At 38.8% G+C, this 20,692-nt stretch overlaps 1 protein-coding gene across 6 annotated transcripts in view; it reads left to right on the top strand.

The window, feature by feature from the left end:
• The window catches only part of LOC124615286 (E3 ubiquitin-protein ligase Nedd-4), a 211,034-nt gene that overhangs the window by 129,608 nt on the left and 60,734 nt on the right, over nt 1-20,692 (top strand). For all 6 annotated transcript variants that reach the window (XM_047143053.1, XM_047143055.1, XM_047143052.1 and 3 more), the window contains exons 9-13: nt 2,329-2,388; nt 6,302-6,596; nt 10,998-11,056; nt 11,137-11,202; nt 11,856-12,085. In XM_047143053.1, coding sequence (XP_046999009.1) covers nt 2,329-2,388; nt 6,302-6,596; nt 10,998-11,056; nt 11,137-11,202; nt 11,856-12,085 — 710 coding nt within the window. The remainder of the gene's footprint in view (nt 1-2,328; nt 2,389-6,301; nt 6,597-10,997; nt 11,057-11,136; nt 11,203-11,855; nt 12,086-20,692) is intronic.

Below are 20,692 nucleotides of genomic sequence, written 5' to 3'. Positions count from 1 at the left end.
ATGAACCCCTTCCTAATTGCCATGACCAACTGTATCTTTGGCCAAAATTACTTATTCTTTGAAGGCATTATTTACAGACAAATATGGGGTAAGGCTATGGGAGCTTGCATGGCACCATCCTATACCAGCCTATTCATGGGCCACCTAGAGGAATCCTTCCTAAACACCCATAATCCCAAACCCCTCACCCGGTTCATATTCATTGATGACATCTTCGTCATCTGGATCAAGGATGAGGAGATCCTATCCACATTCTTCCAGAACCTCAACACATTCTCCCCCTTTGCTTTACTTGGTCCTTCTCAACCATCCACATCAAAAATACAAACCACCAGCAATACCTTCACTTCGATAGCAACCACCCATTCCGCACCAAGAAGTCCTTTCCATACAGCCTAGCCATCCATGGCCATATCATCTGTAGTTATGAGCAGTCCCTCTCCAAATACACAAAGGATTTCACAGAGACTTTCACAGATGTAATTACCATCCTGACCTTGTGCAAAAATAGATCTCCTTGCCTTATCTCTCCAGTCACACACCACCTCCCAAAATCCCACATTACGGCCACAGAGGAGCATTCCCTTCGTGATTCAGTACCATCCAGGACTGTAGTAACTGAATCACATTCTCTGCCAGGGTTTCAACTACCTTCTGTGCCCTGAAATGAGAAATGTCCTACCCATTATCCTTCCCGCCCCTCCCTCAATTGTATTGCGCCACCCACTAAACCTACACAATATCCTCGTCCGTCCCTACCCAATCGCTGCTTCCAGTCCCTTGCCTCATGACTCATACCCCCGTAATAGGCCTACATGCATGACATGTTCCATACATTCTCCCACCACCACCTACTCCAGTCCAGTCACAAGCATCACCTATCCCATCAAAGGCAGGGTTACCTGTGAAACCAGTCATGTGATCTGCGAATTAAGCTGTGACCAAGAAACAGCTGGACCACCTCATTGTTGAGCATGCCACCCCATGCAGTGTTCTTCATTTCAGCGATTGCTTCACAGCCTGTGGCATCTGGATCCTTCCCACCAACACCAGCTTTTCTGAACTGGCAGGTGGAAACTCAGCCTGCAATATATCGTAAGTTCCTGTAACTCTCCTAGCCTTAACCTCCGTTAGTCTTTATCCTTAACCTCTTGCCCCCCTTCCCTGTTCCCATGCCAGCACTACACAGTCCTCTATTTCACGCAAGCAACCACCATCTTTTCACATCTCTCCTTTTCCGCTAACCCCCCCTCTGCCCTCTGTCTAACCTCCTGACTGCACCTAGCTGCCCTGTCCTCTCCCCACCTCATCCCTGTATGATTCCACAAACAGCACTTTACCATCTCCACCCCCTGCCCTGCTATCCTTCCCCCTACCCACCCCAGCCTCCTCCTTACCCCCACCATCAAGTTGCATCTCCTGTCATGCGCAACCGCTCGCAGTCTGACCTCAGTGGTCAGTCAGGATGCGTTCGTGTTCGATCTCCAATGTAGGCCTTGTTGACTCAAAGCTCATTAGCTGACAACATTTTTGTTGTGCTTATCTGTGACTCAGCATCTCTGCTATATGGTGAGTAGCAACTATCCTTTCAATAATATTGTTACTTTCCATCATGGATTTTCCATGGTTACTTATAACAGAGATTGTAATATGGTGTGTGTTAGTATGTTTGGGAAACATACTATTCAGTGGATGATAAAGGATCAGAAGTAATGAACTACAAAAGAAAGATTAAATAACTTCAAAAAATTGGTGGAAATCTCAAGAAATGGGAGTGTGTGGAAAAAGCAGTCATCCTGCTATGCTTATTTCAGACTAATGAAAAATTGATTAAAAACATAGGGGCTGGCACCTAGCAATGTGGATCAATTTCATAATGAACAATTTTGTACTTGCTTCAGTCTCACTTTTTTTAAAAATATATGAAGTTTGTCACATTTTTGTAATTATTATTTCCTCCATATTTTCTTTCTTGCACAGTCATTACTTCAAGTAATTCAATTGACAGCCACGAAGTTCAACCACCATTAACATGGATATGATAAGTCACACAACATTGTTTTGGAAAACTGAAAAATAGCGGAAAATGTCACATATGATTAATATTTTTCATAATAAATGCAGTTTGCAATAAATGCAGTTGTACGAAGGCATTAGTGGAATGCTGCGTGAACACTTGTAGATACAGATTTTAGTAAATACTAATTTCCAATTAGTGTTAATATTCGTTATAAATGTGTACAGTTTTTTAGTGTTTCATGTAAGGGTGAAGTAAATAAGTGTTTCCAATGAAAAACAGATGTTACAATATTTTTTTCTTTGGTATAGAACAGTGAGCCAATTCCTGAAGCTCCTAGTCCGGCAGCATCTCCCAGGGAATCGCAAACGGTGAGAAGTCAACATGTAATTTGCCTGATTTGTTGGTTACCATATTTGTGATTGGATAAAATTTGCAAACATGTATCAAACACACATACCACTGATAATCAAATAGAAGAGGCATTGAAAACAGCAGAATACTTAGATTTTGTCTCTTAGCAGGTAAAAATCTCCCATACCCTCTGATTAAATATTTTGTATAAATTGAGCTTTCATAAGCACTTGTAAGCTGTTTGATGCCCACTCTATTCTGTAGTCATCTGTCCTCATATCAATATATGTATCGGTTGCTGTGTGAAAATATGTTTACCTTAAAGTGACTGAACAATATCTTATCATAACATTGTATTTGCATAAATAATATGTCATCTTGTTTGAGTTCCTGGCAGATTAAAACTGTGTGCCAGACTGAGACTTAAACTTGGGGTCTTTACCTTTTGTGGGCTGTACTTTACCAACTGAGCTACCCAAGACAATTGACAACCCATCCCCAGAGTCTGCGAAAGACCATTGTCCTAACTTAGTCTCCATCTGGCATACAGTTTTAATTTGCCAGGAAGTTTCATATTGGTGCACACTCTGCTACAGAGTTAAAATTTCTTTCTGGAAACATCACAAAGGGTGTGGCTAAGCCATGTTTCTGCAGTACCATTTCTTCCAAGAGTACTAGTCCTGCAAATCTAGCAGGAGAGCTTCTGTGAAGTTTGGTAGGCCAGAGATGAGTTACTGGCAGAAGTAGAGCTGTGAAGATGGGTTATGAGTCATGCTTGGGTAGCTCAGTGAATAGAGCAGTTGCTTGTGAAAGGCAAAGACCCCAAGTCTGAGTCTTGGTTAGGCACACTGTTTTAATCTGCCGTGAGTTTCATATGAGAGCACACACAACTGCGGAGTAAAGATTTCATTCATCATTTATTTCAAAACAAGTTTTTACTAATTAGATATAACCTTCTATCTTGAAGGTTTCTCCTGGATTGGAATAAATTAGGCTCGGTTGGTTTCAGAATCAGAGTTTTACAGTAGCGAAATGCGTAAGTTAAATCTTGCTTTACTGTACAGGAGACTCATCAGATTACAGTTATAATGTATTATACGTGGAATACAGTAGTTTTTATCATATGACTCAGTCGTAATTCAGTGTCTTGTCCTGCTAAAATGATCATGTCATTTAAAAATTTCTCATGAGAGTAATTGCAGAAAAAAGATTTGGAAGTAAAACTACCATTACCCAGTTCTTGTTGCTATGTGTATTTGTCACTCAGTGCTTCCAATATCCAGTGGATGGTTTTCTTTGCTATGTCTAGTATTTGTACTGCACCCAGGATTTTTCACTGTTGTACCATTTAAAAGTTGTGCTGCATTTTGTTACACAGCCAGTAAAAGAACAAAATAAAATCGGGCAGAAAGCCACTCCTGTGTAATATCAGTAGCATCAGCATATTTCATTGAGTAATCATGATGGCATAATTTTCTGATTAATTTTGCAAGTAAATTAATCTGATTTCCAATAATTGATGTTTCTGCTTCAGTCTTTGTAATTTTGCTCTCAACCTATGCATTAATTTCAATTAACATATTTTGAGTACAATACAGTGTTATACTTGTATTATTTATTGTGAGAGGTGAATGGTAGTGTAACCTACTATCTACTCAGCACTTTCAGAATAATTTAATTTTGTTGTGTATATGTGCATGTACAAGATTTTATATTACCATATAGACCATTTACCTTTAACACAGTACCATCAGCACATGGCCATTAGCAAATCTGCTGTCAAAATAGTCAACCTTGGTGCTTTGGTCAGGCATGGTCTGATACTGGTTGCACTCCTCATGTCAATTCATGTAAATTAGAGTTCCATATGCAGCATATCAAATTGCGTTATTTTATTGGAATATTAAGTTTAGTCTGTGGTTTTAAAGTATATTCCACAAAGTGATTACTTCCTCTTGAATTGTTTTTATAGTTACTGTTCCATAAATCTTAAACCTTAAAATATGATATTCTTCACTATGGGCATTTGAATATTTAAATTTCATTCTTTCCTTGTTCTTGTGTCTACTGTATTTAACCTCAACTGGTAGATTACATACTATATGCACTACATGAATTGGTACTTTTATGGGGACTGAGAAATCGGCAGAAGTTGTGTGACTGGGCCGGTATGGATTCTCTCCACTCATTGCCAACCTTAACTAGGTATCAATGCAGCAAGCTGTATCAGTATAGCATTGTAGTAGGCATTATGAATGCAATTTTGATTCCTGTTCTGTCTGCCATGTAAGGAGGAAGTAGATTATTTTCTTCTCTTACATCCCAATAGTATCTTCTCAGAGTTGACATCACAGGAGTGTGTTAATTTATTAAACTTTTTCACTGCTGTGGGCTTGTATAGATGTACTGCTACACCGATAACCCCAGGCGCTGTGGGCACTTATTCGTGTGCCGCTTGGGTTTTCCTGTAGTGCAATGGATGTCTGTATACATCCTGAGCTGCTGACCTCTCATTGTCATGGACAAGTTACTCTCATATTTTGATGAGTAGAGAAGTCTCAGCTATTTATCATGCAATGCATGTGCATCATTGCATGCTATCATTTGCAAAGACATCTTTTCAGTAAGTTGAATTGTTGGAGACATGACAATTGCTTTGACTGAATGATTCACAATGCATAAGGATGTAAATGAGCACACTGCATGCAAACATATGCAGGATATAGCGCAATAACTCAAGAAAAAATGAGATACCAATCTGCTCTCAATTTTACATAAAATTTTGATACCTTATCTACATTTTGTTCACTCCGATGATGGGCTAAAATAAACCATATGCATAGTTTATGCAGTGCGTTTTTGCATCTGCAAACTCTTTTAAAATTTTGCCCAATGTTTTTTTTAATTTGGTATAGTAAAACTATGCCATATAACAGAGAAATTCAGTTCTTTGTTGAGTGAAGATATCGGACTGTAAGATGGGTAAAAATCAAATTTTTTCACCTAATATTTTACCAAAGATTCAATGATAAATATTTTATACCAGCAGGAACACCGCACGGAATGCAGGGAGCATGTCTGTAGCAGTGAAAGGGTTAAGAGGTGGTAATATGCGCACACTTGAAATTTTCAATATCAGTTTCATGTTTCTCAGTCCTCTCTATCCCTCCAAACCGAGCGAACTGGCACAGTACTTAGCACACTGGACTCGCTGTGAGGAGGATAACGGTTCAAAATCCACATGTGATTTTCCTGAATTGCTCCAGGCAAATGCTGGGATGGTTCATTTGAAAGAGCATGTCTGATCTCCTTCATCATCCTTGAAAGAATCTGAGTACGTGCCCCATCTTTAATGACCTCGATGTTGATGGGATGTTAAACCCTCATCCTTCTTCCTTTCTATCCCTCCATGTCACTTAATGTTTCTGATGTCACCTTTGTGGCAGTAAAATTTAATCTTCCGTGTTCTTACAGTACACAGGTCAAATATCTTGATAGGTCCAATCTGTCAATAACAGTGTGGCGTATTGAATTTCAACAGCTGCCCATGATTGTAAAATTAAAACTCTCCATCTTGGATGTAATTTCTGTTTGTTTTTTTTTTTTTTTTTTTTTAATCATTACTGTACAGTCGGCTTAATAATAGATTTTTTTCCTTGAGGTAAGGTGAGATGAGTCTTGTTGAATTCGCAAGCCATTAATGCATATTTGTATTTGACAAGAGGCATATTATTTGTGAATATTCATATGAAATTTCTTAGCGTTGAATAGGCCTATTGTTATGTTTGTGCATGGGTAAAAAGTTGTCACTTGTGATATAAGAATTAATTTAATTTTTTGTAAGTATATTATATGCTTAACTGACCATAGTGCACACATTACTCTCAGTTTACTTGTAACACCAGATTTCTTTGTTTTTTTCCATTACAGTCATCACCGTCTGAACAGCGTGTGTCTGTGACTAGTGCAAATCAAACAAATACAATTAATGCAGAAGGCTTACCTGTAGGCTGGTCTATGCAGGTGGCACCCAATGGTCGTGTGTTTTTCATTGACCACAATGAACGCTCTACAACGTGGGTTGATCCAAGAACAGGTAGAGCGAGTCCTATGCCTAATCAGACAGCTCCACCAGTCAGAAAACCAGAGGATGAGCTGGGCCCTCTGCCAGAGGGGTGGGAAGAGCGTGTTCATACTGATGGCCGGATATTTTTCATAGATCACAGTTAGTATAAAATTTCTTTTTATGTGGCAGTAATTTAATTTTTGTTTGATATCACTTTGTCTTGTTTTGTGGACTATTCATTTGGTCTTAGCCTGAGAATTGAACTGTTGAGAACTAGGATTAAAATTATTTCTTCGGGCAGAAGTTGACAAAAAGGAAACACAACTGCTTGCGTTACTAAGGATCTGTCTTGGAGAATCATGAAAACATAGATTGCTACTCCCCATAAAGGTAATACATCGAGTTGCAAACAGGCATGATGATAAGACTATTACGTAAAGCATTCAATCAAAGCTTTCCTCAGAATAATGAGATATAAAAACACACACACACACACACACACACACACACACACACAAAAGCAAGTGCAACTTGCATAAATCTGTCCACTACCTCCAGCCACTATGGCCAGAGGTAGTAGTGGCTATATATGTATGAGATGTGCTTGCTTTTGTGAAAGTGTGCATTTCTCTTTTCTGAAGAAGGATTTGGTGGAAAGCTTATATGTAACAGTCTTTTAATTGTGGCTGTCTGCAACTCAGCATTCTCACATTTATGGCGAGAGTAGCAGTCTATCCTCAGAATATTGTTGATATTCCAATCTGGATCTTCCAGTGTTTAACGACCTATTTTTGTGGTATATTTACTGTGTGATGATTTTTCAACCTTCAACAGTGACAAATTCATCAAAATGTACAAACTTGACAGGAGTGGATGAACAGTTTCTTACAGATATGTTCTTGTGTTCTGACTGCTCTAGGTAGAAAAGAAATGGAACTAACGCTGCAAACTTAGTGCTATCAGAATAGGACCCATTGTCTGTGTCCACTAATTCTAATGGTCAAAACATTTCCGCAAGTAATTCTCCATGAGATTGCGCAGGACAAAAACATGTCTAAAGTAAACCGTCCTTTCAGTGCTACTGAATTAATTATGGAACTTAACTAGGGTGTAGTGATACAGCCACTATCATAAGTAGTCACATGCTAATATTGAACAACAAATAACTGAAGTGGTCAGGAGAAGAAAGTTCTAACCCTCAATTTAACAATATTATGAAAAGGATAGATTGCTTCTCATTGTACAGATGACACATTGAGTTGCAGACAGGCACAATGAAAAGACTGGAACACATTCAGATTTTGGCAAAAGCCTTCTTTAGAAAAGAAAAGAAACACAGTGTTTCACATAAACAACACACCTCATGCACATGACTGCTGTCTGGCCAGAATGCAGTTGTTGCTTTGATTGCTGCTTTCATTTAATGTGGCAGTTGCATTCTGACCAGAGGGATCAGAGATAAGTCAAGTTTTTGTGAGATGTGCTTGCTTGTGTGAATGTGTGTTTTCTTTTCTGAATAAGGCTTTGGCTGAAAGCTCAGTGTGTAATCATCTTTCTGCTGTGTCTGTCCGCAACTCAACATGTCATCTTTATGGTGAGTAGCAATATGTTATTTTCATAATATTCTTGATATTCCAACCTGGATGTCCCATTGTCTAACCCTCAGTTTAGTTGAGATTAGTGTGATCACTTTATCTGTCGCATCTCTGAATGCATCACATGGTAGTAACAGGTAGTTCCATATGTACCACTAGAAAGTTATAGCTACAATGAGAGCCAGTCCTGACAAAACTCTACCATCTGATGAGCAAGATGTATGAGACAGGCGAAATACCCTCAGACTTCAAGAAGAATGTAATAATTCCAATCCCAAAGAAAGCAGGTGTTGACAGATGTGAAAATTACCGAACTATCAGTTTAATAAGTCACAGCTGCAAAATACTAACGCGAATTATTTACAGACGAATGGAAAAACTGGTAGAAGCCAACCTCGGGGAAGATCAGTTTGGATTCCATAGAAATGTTGGAACACGTGAGGCAATGCTTACCTTACGCCTTATCTTAGAAGAAAGATTAAGGAAAGGCAAACCTACATTTCTAGTATTTGTAGACTTACAGAAAGCTTTTGACAATATTGACTGGAATACTCTCTTTCAAATTCTGAAGACGGCAGGGGTAAAATACAGGGAGTGAAAGGCTATTTACAATTTGTACAGAAACCAGATAGCAGTTATAAGAGTCGAGGGACATGAAAGGGAGGCAGTAGTTGGGAAGGGAGTGAGACAGGGCTGTAGCCTCTCCCCGATGTTATTCAATCTGTATATTGAGTAAGCAGTAAAGGAACCAAAAAAATTCGGAGTAGGTATTAAAATCCAGGGAGAAGAAATAAAAACTTTGAGGTTCGCCAATGACATTGTAATTCTATCAGAGACAGCAAAGGACTTGGAAGAGCAGTTGAACGGAATGGACAGTGTCTTGAAAGGAGGATATAAGATGAACATCAACAAAAGCAAAACGAGGATAATGGAATGTAGTCGAATTAAGTCGGGTGATGCTGAGGGAATTAGATTAGGAAATGAGACACTTAAAGTAGTAAAGGAGTTTTGCTATTTAGGGAGCAAAATAACTGATGATGGTCAAAGTAGAAAGGATATAAAATGTAGACTGGCAATGGCAAGGAAAGCGTTTCTGAAGAATATAAATTTGTTTACATCGAGTACAGATTTAAGTGTCAGGAAGTCATTTCTGAAAGTATTTGTCTGGAGTGTAGCCATGTATGGAAGTGAAACGTGGACAATAAATAGTTTGGACAAGAAGAGAATAGAAGCTTTCAAAATGTGGTGCTACAGAAGAATGTTGAAGATTAGGTGGGTAGATCACGTAACTAATGAGGTGGTATTGAATAGGATTGGGGAGAAGAGGAATTTGTGGCACAATGAGGGATCGGTTGGTAGGACATGTCCTGAGGCATCAAGGGATCACAAATTTAGCATTGGAGGGCAGCGTGGAGGGTAAAAGTCGTAGAGGGAGACCAAGAGATGAATACACTAAACAGATTCAGAAGGATGTAGGTTGCAGTAGGTACTGGGAGATGAAGGAGCTTGCACAGGATAGAGTAGCATGGAGAGCTGCATAAACAACAACAACAACAACAACAACAACAACAACATCATTTATGTTCTTGTCTTTCAGTTCAACCAAACATAAAATGTGCAGTAACACAAAATGCACTGTTGTGGGTTAGCACTTTTTTCCACCAACTCTTGTTGGTCTTTTTTATGGGGAATAGACTCTAATTTTTGTCTGACTTGGTACATGCACTAGATAATACAAATAAAAAAACTACCATATTTATATAAGCAACAGTTGAAATTCGTCTATTTTGTGGATAAAAATTCACATAAGTAAGGACAGGGAATGGTTTGTTTTCTCCCAAAGCAAACAGGTCACATTTAATCTTTTTCTTAAATTGAAAATCCTGGCAATTGGCACCTATGTCATGCTGCTCTTCATGCCCCATGAATGTCTGTGTTCCAAAAGAAAACAGTGAGAATATCTGTTTACTCAGAGACAGATGGGCAGGCAACAATTCCACTACAACCAATAAAAATTCACACAAAAGGTAAAACACATTTCTTTGTCCATATGCTCCTCCTCCTCCTCCTCCTCCTCCTCCTCCTCCTTCTTCTCCTTCTCCTCCCTCCCCATTTCTTTGTCCATCTGCTCCTCCTCCTCCTCCTCCTCCCTCCCCATTTCTTTGTCCATCTGCTCCTCCTCCTCCTCCTCCTCCTCCTCCCCCTCCTCCTCCTGATTTCTTTTGCCATCTGCTCCACCTCCTCCCCATTTCTTTTGCCATCTCCTCCTCCTCCTCCTCCTCCTCCTCCCCATTTCTTTTGCCATCTCCTCCTCCTCCTCCTCCTCCTCCTCCTCCCCCCCATTTCTTTTGCCATCTCCTCCTCCTCCTCCTCCTCCTCCTCCTCCTCCTCCCCCCCCCCCCATTTCTTTTGCCATCTCATCCTCCTCCTCCCACCCCCCATCTCTGTCCATATTCTTCTCCTGCCTCCACCCCCTCAACAATTACCTCCATCCTCATTTTTCTGTCGATTTCCCCCCCCCCCCCCCTCCATCATTATCTGTTGATCTTTTCATTCCCCCCCCCCCCCCCACTCTCTCTCTCTCTCTCTCTCTCTCTCTCTCTCTCTCTCTTTCACAGACAGACAGACAGACAGACAGAGAGAGAAAGAACTCTCGCACACTTGACCACTGTCTGTTGCTACCAAGACCAAACTGTGAGCAACTATGCATGATGGGAGAAGCAGTCTGGGTGGTGGGGGTATGCAGGATTGCTATTTGAAATTTCATTGCCAAATCCAGTGTTTCATATGCATTAACATGATGGTCCAGTTCGATAGAATACCTCTAATTCTAAATATATATCAAGCAGTGTGTGTACCTCCTTCATTTCTGTAGAGATCTTGACAAAGAATTACCCAATTGACTTTTTCTGTTCATTATCTGAATTTTGTCCTTATTTATTGGGTTTGTTCTTATATCTTTCAGATACGCGTACCACACAATGGGAAGATCCAAGATTATCAAATCCTCAAATAGCTGGGCCAGTAAGTGTATATAATTAGTTCATCTTCGTTATAATGACAGCTGTAATTCAGTTGGTTTTAAAATATTTATCTTTCCTCAGGCAGTTCCTTATTCTCGGGATTACAAAAGAAAATATGAATATATGAAATCCCAGCTTAGAAAACCGGTGAGTGTCTAATATCAGTCTGTCATATTCCCAAATACAAAATGCGTGATTATCTTCCCCATATTTTAATTCCACATTTTGGCAGTATGATATGTTGATAATACATGTAATAGAATGGAATGTAATTCAACATCTTATTACCTAAGTTACAGTGGTGTGCACATAAACAGGCAGGTCGTGTGCTTTGCTCAGTGGCAAGGAGCAGTGTACCGTGTGACACTTGGCCAATATTGTCACTATGCCCCAGCTGTCTTTATCAAGCACTTTAAGGTGCATGTACAGCATTTTCCATTGTGTTTTATATTTTATGTATTGTGACGGTATTTGGCTACTGGAGTTGGCACAATGGTTGGCATAAAGCAAAATTTACAAATATTATGTGCAGAAGTGACAGTTTACTGAGCACATAAATTTTCTTAGGTTGAGTCAGAAGCAGAAACAGTGCCGTAATGTGATGCTTACTCCAGGGTTGCCAGTTACCAACGTAGGGAATGGGTAAGTGTGTGGCATGGGACAAAGGCAGATGTGACAGGCAAAGCCATGAAGTAATTTGCATCACTCTCTGAACAGAACACAGCACACACCAGTTGTTTTGCTTGCACACCACTATAATCACTGTCACCTACAGTAAAATGCTCTTCTTCTATTTACAGAATAATGTTCCGAATAAGTTTGAAATTAAAGTAAGACGACAGAATATTTTAGAAGATTCATATCGTATCATCAGCAGTGTCAATAGACTGGATTTGCTGAAAACAAAACTGTGGGTGGAATTTGAAGGTGAAGTTGGTTTGGATTATGGTGGTTTAGCAAGAGAATGGTTTTTTCTCTTGTCAAAGGAAATGTTCAACCCTTATTATGGTTTATTTGAATATTCTGCAATGTAAGTATTATTGCATGTTATTTTCTGATACAATTGATATGTTAAAGTTATGCAGAAGTATTCAAAGTTTATATAAAATTTTAATATTTTAAATATTTTTATCCTAACTAGAACATACATTCAGACTACTCTTACTTGGATGTGGGATAATCTGCCTTGTATGAGTACGTCAGGTATCCACCCCAGGAGAGGTGTAGGAAATCATGTGCCGGTGACTTTAGAACTGGGATATGGAGACAGGTATTACTCTCAACATAGGAGTGTTAAATAAAGAATTCTATGGAAGGGTGCCATTTATTGCATAATAACCAGTTCCAAAAACTTTGTTATGAGCTTCCTGGCAGGTTAAAACTGTGCCAGGCCAGGACTCGAAGCAAGGACCTTTGTCATTTGTGAGCAAGTACTCTACCGACATGTCAGCGCGCAGAGTGAAAAATTCATTCTGGAACCTTGTTAAACTTAGTTGTAGCCAAAATAACCTAAATAATCCAGAACATGCACAAAAATGAAAGCTGTTCTGGCACTGTGGTGTAAAAAAAGATTAACACATTTCAAATTACATGAAGAGAGAGCAAAGCAGCATATTCACACTGTAGCAAAATCTCTTTTTAATGTGTGTTGAGTTAATGCTGTTATTGAGTGAGAATAAAATGCTGAAAACCATACTTCAAAAGGTGGGTAAAGGTATGTGATCAGAGCAACTGGTGGGAACTGATAGAGTAAAGGCACCACAACACACACAAAAATTCATTTAATCACAAGGCACACATTCTTTTTATGGAATGTGAGGTGTAGAGATCCAGTTTTTTTTTCCGTTGGAGTGTGGTACTTCTTATGTCGATTGTTGAATACCATGTATTGTTGTATATGCTCGAGGCATAGATGCTATTACATTGGCTTCCATTCTGAACAAACCATAAACACTTTTGGGCCCACATATAGAGAATGTGAGCAGAATCATTACCATACAGTGCTAAAATGTAATCTGTTAGGAGTAGTTCTGCTTCTGTCTGTCCAACTTATACGTGATAGCAGGTTATGTGTTTGTTGCTGCTGCTGTGTCCAAAATGTGGCAGCATACATTGTTAAGCAGTGTAGTGAACTTACACATGGTATGCTTGGTAGTTTGGCACATCATTGGAAATGTTATAAAATATAGGCTATGTATTGAAAAGAATATGGACTGAAACTGCTACACTAAGGTGATTTTCGAGCCCTTGTGGCAAAGAGTAAATAAATCTTCTCCAGAGACATATGGAGCATTGTTTCTATCAGTGGAAAAAATGTGCATGTCAGAGCACAAAAAAGTAAATGTTCCTCTTTAAAAGACTCACAGAAAAGTGAAAAACCAGCCACCTCAATCCTCGCATACTGTTCCTGAAAAAATTTTTGCATGCAAACATATTTGCTTTCTTTAATACAAAACATTCTAAATCCTGCAGAAACCGGGCCTCAGTCCCAAGGAACCCTCAGAGGCTCATTCTGTATGTTGGAACACGATAATACAGTAACACAGCAGCTTTTGACAAATTACAGTGATGATTCAAAGGGATTCCCATTAGTAAAACAATTTGTCTTCCAGGTTAATAAAGTTTGTACAATGTGCCAGCAAATGTAACTCAAATTTTCTTTGTTGCACAGTACAAATCATTAGAGAGAGAGAGAGAGAGAGAGAGAGAGGGGGAGGGAGAGGGATGGATGGATGATTAAACACATTTCTACCAGAACTTAACTCACTGGCTGGAAAAGTGGGAATTAGTACACAACAGTAGTTTGTTATTTATTGCAAATGGCCATATTGGTAGTTTGCTCAGAACAACTACTGCTGGTATACAACAGCCCATTGGTTGCTCACGCTGAAATGTGTCAATACATCAGAGCATTTGTCTCTAACAGAAACTCGATGTATTAGTGCACCTAAATCACAACTGACCAAATCTACAGTTTACACTGGACAGCAATTATTCTATCATGGCCCATAGACTGCTTTCACTAAAAATATATTAATAAATCAGAAGTTAGACCTCTAACTGAAAAATGTTTCATCAATACACAGTAAATAGCAGATGGTCAAAATCTACAGTTTACACAGAAGTGTAAATGTCATGGCCCATGAATTGGCCACACTGAAATGTATACAAAATATTGCTCTTGGATGCAAGAGGCAATAGTGTAAGTACCAGAACAGCAAGACTCAAAATTTATACGAGTTCCCCAGGCATAAGCATCTGCAAAATTACAGAGGACAACATTAACTGAACAAACACAGAGATGAAACCAGAAAGAGTTAGGTGTCTCCCAATCGAAAAAAGTACTTCTCTAGACACACTGAGTCTCACTATTAGAAGAATTGTGATATCCGACAATCCAACCCATCTTCCTTCAGTCCATTGTGTGATGTACTAATCACACAGCCCCACCAAACACCAACTCTCCAAGACATTTCAGAACTCCACTACCACATGCTCAGCACATCATCGGCCCCACTCATTGTCGACAAATCACTTAGACCAAGGAGCTCTCATTATTGTCTACTGGTAGACAACCTCCTTTCTGCATCCTGCACATTCCTCTAAATACACTCCACTTGGGCACTCACTGCCCTCCTGTGGCACTAGGGACTCCTTCGACCCTGCAGGAACCAAAGAGTACCCGTGAGCTGTTGATATGGACTGATGCCAAGAAAATAGAACACACCCCTCTCTCTTACTGTGACACTCTTGTGAACTATCACTGTCCTCCTCTCTTTTGCTCTCAATACTATTGTCTTCATCCATCTCTTTTTCTCTTTCACTGCCAATGAAACTCACTGACCATCACTGTCTCCTCTCTTTCCCTCCCACTGGCACTACCGTATCCCTCTTCCACCACTACTGTCTCACTGCTACTCTGTTTCAGCACAAAAAACCACAAATATGTTCATGTGGCAAAATTTTTTGTTAGGAAGCCAGAATGAGGATTGAGGCAGCTGGTTCCCCACTTTCCTGTCTGTCTCCTAAAGAGGAACATATCCACCTTTTTTGTGTTCTGACAGGAGAATTTTTCTGCTTATTCCCTTGTTTCCTCTCCTACAAGAGGGTGTGCTGCTTACTCTTATCTACACAGAGATGACAAAAGTCATAGAATAGTGATGTGTACATATACAGATGGTGGTAGGATCATGTATACAAGGTATAAGTGTCAGTGCATTGGTGGAGCAGTCATTTGTACTCAGGTGACTCATGTGAAAAGGTTTTTGATGTGATTATGGCTGCAGAATTGACATTAACAGACTTTGAATGTGAAATGGTAGTTGATGACACATGGGACATTCCATTTAGGACATTAGTTGTAGATCTACAATGTAAACAGTGTGCAGAGAATACCAAATTTCAGGCTTTACCTGGACCCTAGATGACTGAAAAACAGTGGCTTGGTCAGATGAAACCAGATATTAGTTCATAAAGAGCTGATTGTAGCATTCCAGTGTGGTGCAGATCCCACAAAGCCATGGATCCAGGTTGTCAACAAGACACTTTGTAAGTTGGTGGTTCCAAGTGAACTGATCATTGACTGGAAATGGTTATGTTCGAATGCTTGGAGACCATGTGCAGCCATTCATGGGCTTCATGTTCCCAAACAATTGATGGAATTTTATGGATGGCAATGGGCCGTGCCACCAGGCCACAGTTGTTTGTGGTTGGTCTGAAGAACATTGTGGACAATTTGAGCAAATTATTGGTCATATAGGTCACACGATACCAGTCCCACCAAACATTTGTGGGACATAATCAAGAGGCCAGTTCTTGCACAAAATCCTGCACTGGCAAAACGTATCAATTATGAACAGCAATAGAGGCAGCAATATTTACACAGAGGACTTCCAATGAAGAGTCCAAGCTATGTCAAGTTACTGCACTACACGGGACAGGAGATGGTATGACATGGTGTTGGGAGGTATCCCATGACCTCTGTCACCTCAGTGTAGAAAGAATGCTATATGTTAGTAGTTTTCTGACAGTTTATGTATGTAATTCAACACATTTATATAGTTGGATTCATGTAAACAACAAATGAGCACACATAATGTAAGGTTAACACAAAATGGTATGCTCCAAATTTTTTCTGGATACTTTACTCATCAATCGCAATTCATCAAAAGTGCCCAGTTTGTGATTTGTATCTTAAAGGAGTAAAAATCTTACTAGAAGTATTTTACTGAATTTGCAGTCTTTCTATTTTTGCATAATTTTTAGCAGTCACTTTTAGCAATCATTTTAAGTTCTTTTCAGGCATGTTAAGACTAATTTTATCCTATTTTTGTCACTGCGTACCACATTAAAAATACAAATTTTCTTTTATGGGCATGATGTCCCAAGTTTATGCAAATGTACATACACACCTCAGATGTCTAGAAGCATTTCTCATGTGATAAATCCCGCACCCAGAAGCATTTCTGGGAATGCAGACTAGACAGTCTTTTCATTCAAATGATGCCGTTTGTTTTGTCCAAATATAAATTGAGTCTTACATTAAATTAAGAAAAATTAAAACCACCACCTGAGGAATAAAAATAAAATGTTTTAAAGTGATATTACATATGTACAATGTAAAGTGACCATACTGCAGAATAGATGCTTATTCTCGTTAAAAGCAAGTGCGAGACTCTCATCCGGTGCAAGTTCAATTTACAGTAATTTATATAAAAATGCATAACATTCTTGGCTACACTTACAGTATACAAAAAATGTGGGCTTTGATTTGCAAGAGAATTTTGCATGACAAAATAATTTTTCTACATGAGTTAAAACTACATTTATGTCTCAGACTAGATATTGTGAGCATATTTTAAATGCATAAGTAGGGTAACCTTGAACCTCACCTGGATCTCTGTAACAGATAGTGATATCGCAAAAAGTTTAAAATTTCTCTGAGATCATCTTAAGAAAATATGGTAAAAATTTCAACAATTTGTCATAAATAGAAATTATAAAAGTGGCCATCCATACAATTCATACTACTTGTATGCAAAATCATGGTTGTGTAAGTGTACCTTGAAATGGATTAAGATTTTCGAAAATGGGAAAATGGCGTTTCCAGATAGATATCTAAAGAATATACAGTTAAAAGTTGAGGCTTTATTCAGATAATAGTGGCCCACAGTGGAAGAAATGGCCAAACTGCCCCTGAACAAATGGTGCTTTTATAAGATGCCAAAGGCCCTGAACCGCACCTAACGCAAAAGAACCAACCCAATTTACCTATGCTGAAGGAAGTTCTGTAGTGTTTAAATTTTGACTCTGTACTAGAGGATAGCTACGATGTGCCCAGTCTTCCAATAAATAAACAAATGATCGCTAGCCAAAGTTCTAACCAAACCACTTGAGCCTTTATACCTATGATCAATAGAACCTTAGATATGTCCCCCTTGAAAAATTCCATTTTTGTGCACAGCTTTCTGGAATATATTGGTACCGTGCACTGTTGTGCATGGACTGATTTATTTGACATGTCGTCTTTGAAATTTTTCAGCATATCAATGTTTACCATTTTGTTACACAAGGTCCTAGAACAACCAGTGTTTATGCTCTGTGGAGTCTGTGCAAACAATTTGAAGGAAGATTTTCCAAAAACATGTCATGATCATCAGAATTTTCTATTGCAGCATATAGGCGTTTTTTATACCATTCTGAATTCTCTGTTAGAGATCATGTACAGCTCTGCTTTCTTAATAAATTGCTTGATTTCATGTACTGAATAAGTGATAAAAAAACTAAAGTCAAATGTATCCTTGCATTTGGGATTTTCAGTACTTTGATTTGCCAAATTCTCCAAAATAAACAAAAAATATACCTATTCAGTAAAACAGATAAAAATTCACTTGACGCTGTCCTGAGACACAAACTTTACTCCCTCCAAATTAACAATTTAAGTGTAGACCAGATGTGGCTTGAATGCAAAGAAATGGTATCAACAGCCATTGAAATATTTAAATCAAATAAATTAATAAACAACAGAACTGATCGCACATGGTATACAAAATGCGTCGGAATACTGTTGCAGAAACAACAAGAAAGCATGCCAAATTTAAATGAATGCAAAATCACCAAGATTGGCAATCTTTTACAGAAGCTCAAAATTTAGCACAGACTTCAATGTGAGATGCTTACAGTAGTTTCAGAACCAAAACTTTGTCTCAAAACCTGGAAGAGAATCCAGAGAGATTCTGGTTGTATGTAAAGTATGCTAGTGGCTAGACAATCAATGTCTTCACTGCACGATACCAATAGAAATATTATCTATGACAGTACTGCTAAAGCAGAGTTGCTAAACATACCCTTCCAAAATTACTTCATCAAAGAAGATGAAGTAAATGTTCCAGAATTAGATTCGAGAACAGCTGCCAGTATGAGTAACTTAGAAGTAGATACCCTCAGAGCAGTGAAGCAACTTAAGTCACTTAATAAAAGCAAGTTTTCTGGTCCAGACTGTATACCAATTACGTTCCTTTCAGAGTATGCTGATGCAATAGCTCCGTAATTAACAATCGTACACAACCGCTTCCTCAACGAAAGATCTGCACCCTATGACTGGTAAACTGCATGGGTCACACCAGTATTCGAGAAAGGCAATAGGAGGAATCCACTAAATTACAGGCACATGTCATTAATGTCTGTATGCAGTAGGATTTTGAAATATACATTGTATTTGAACTTTTGAATTATCCCAAAGAGAACTGGCTATTGACACAGTCAACATGGAATTAGAAAACATCGTTTTTGTGAAACCCAACTAGTTGTTATACTCACACAAAGCGTTGAGTGCTACTGACAAGGGATTTAAATTGATTCCATATTTCTAAATTAACAGAAGGCTTTTGACACTGTTTCTCACAAGCGACTTGTAATAAAATTGCATCCTTTCGGAATTTCGTCTCAGTTGTGGAAAATCCAGGATGGAATGTAACAAAGTCTAAAGGCTGTGAATTCAAGTACCTAGGAATTACAATTATGAACAATTTAAATTGGAAAGAACAGATTGAAAATATTATGAGGAAGATGAATCAAAGACTGTGATTTATTGTCAGAACATTTATTAGATGGAACAGAGCTACTAAAGAGTGTGGCTACACTATGCTTCTCCTTCCTGTTTTGGAGTGCTGCTGCACAGTGTGGGATCCTTTCCAGGTAGGATTAATGGAGTACATCAAGAAAGTTCAGAGAAGAGCAGCACATGTCGTATTATTGAGAAATAGGGGGAGAGATTCACAAACGTGATACAGGATTTGGGGAGGACATCATTTTTTTTTAAAAAAGGCATTTACTGTTGTAGTGGAACCTTCTTACATAATTTCAATCACCAAATTTCTCCTCTGAATGTGAAAATATTTTTTTGAAACCAACATACGTAGGGAAAAATGATCATCATAAAATAAGGGAAATCAGAGCTCACACGGGAAGATATAGGTGTTCTGTACGCTGTTTGAGAGTGGAATAATAGAGAATTACTGTAAAGGAAGTTCGATGAACTGTCTGCCAGGCAAATAAAAGTGATTTGCAGAATATTGATGTAGGCGTGGCTGTAAATGTAGATTTTCTTATGTGCTTATCCACTGTTCCAACATATTTAAGATATCAAACAGAGTTTTTGATTGAACAATAGTGCACAGAGGGCACAATTTTATTGCTTGCTTAATCCTTTAAGCTTTTTGTCAGCTGAGACAATAAAGCAAGTATGATTTTGTAAATTGACCAGTCTACATTACATAATAGCATTGAAAAGCTCTTCAAAATATGAGTGCAGTAATATAACATTCAGATATTTTTCCATAAATTTTTAATGCCAAAATTTGCAAGAAAGGTAGTAAAATAGAAACGCAAGGTGGCCATAATGGGCTATTTCAGTGTAAACACCATCAAGTGGGGCTCTCGTGCTGGGTTCCTTTGTATCTAGCTTTTTGATTGTATCCTTGTTTCCAATAGTTTTTCCCATGTGTACATATGATATGCTGATAAGCCAAAACATTATGAACACTGCTTACCGTGATGTTGGATGCAGTCTGGTGGCATTGTGGGCGCATGACGTAGTAACAAAAATATGTAAGTGGAGCAGATCACCTTAGCAAAGGTATGGGCTGCAAATGGGGAAATACGTTGAGATAAGTGACTATGACAAAGGGCAGCTTATTATTATGCAGAGTCTGTTGGAATGAGTATCTCGGAAACGGTGAAGCTACTGTTTTGTGTGTCTAAGGAAAGAGGTAGGAGGTCAGTGAAGCTACCACTGTGTGCTGAATGACTGGATGCCCACGACTCTTCACAGGATGTGAGGTTAGGAGGCTTATAGGATCTGTAAAGTAGGATAGATCATGATCTGTGGTATCACTGCTGAAAGAGCACAGTGCTGTGCATGCCCAAGTGTTTCGGAACACACTGTACATAATAAATTCTTGAACAGAGAGCTATGCAGCAGACCACCCGTATGTTTGCACGTGTTAACCGAACATCATCATCATCATCATCAGTTAAGATTGCAATGACCTTAGAACAATGGAAATGTATCAGCTCTTCAGGTGAGTGGCATTTCTGCTGCACTGGGTCAGTGGTCATCTCCACAAACACTATCATT

The sequence above is a fragment of the Schistocerca americana genome, chromosome 5 (assembly GCF_021461395.2).
Source record: "Schistocerca americana isolate TAMUIC-IGC-003095 chromosome 5, iqSchAmer2.1, whole genome shotgun sequence".
NCBI lineage: Eukaryota > Metazoa > Arthropoda > Insecta > Orthoptera > Acrididae > Schistocerca > Schistocerca americana.
This window is presented reverse-complemented; position numbering and strand designations above follow the sequence as displayed.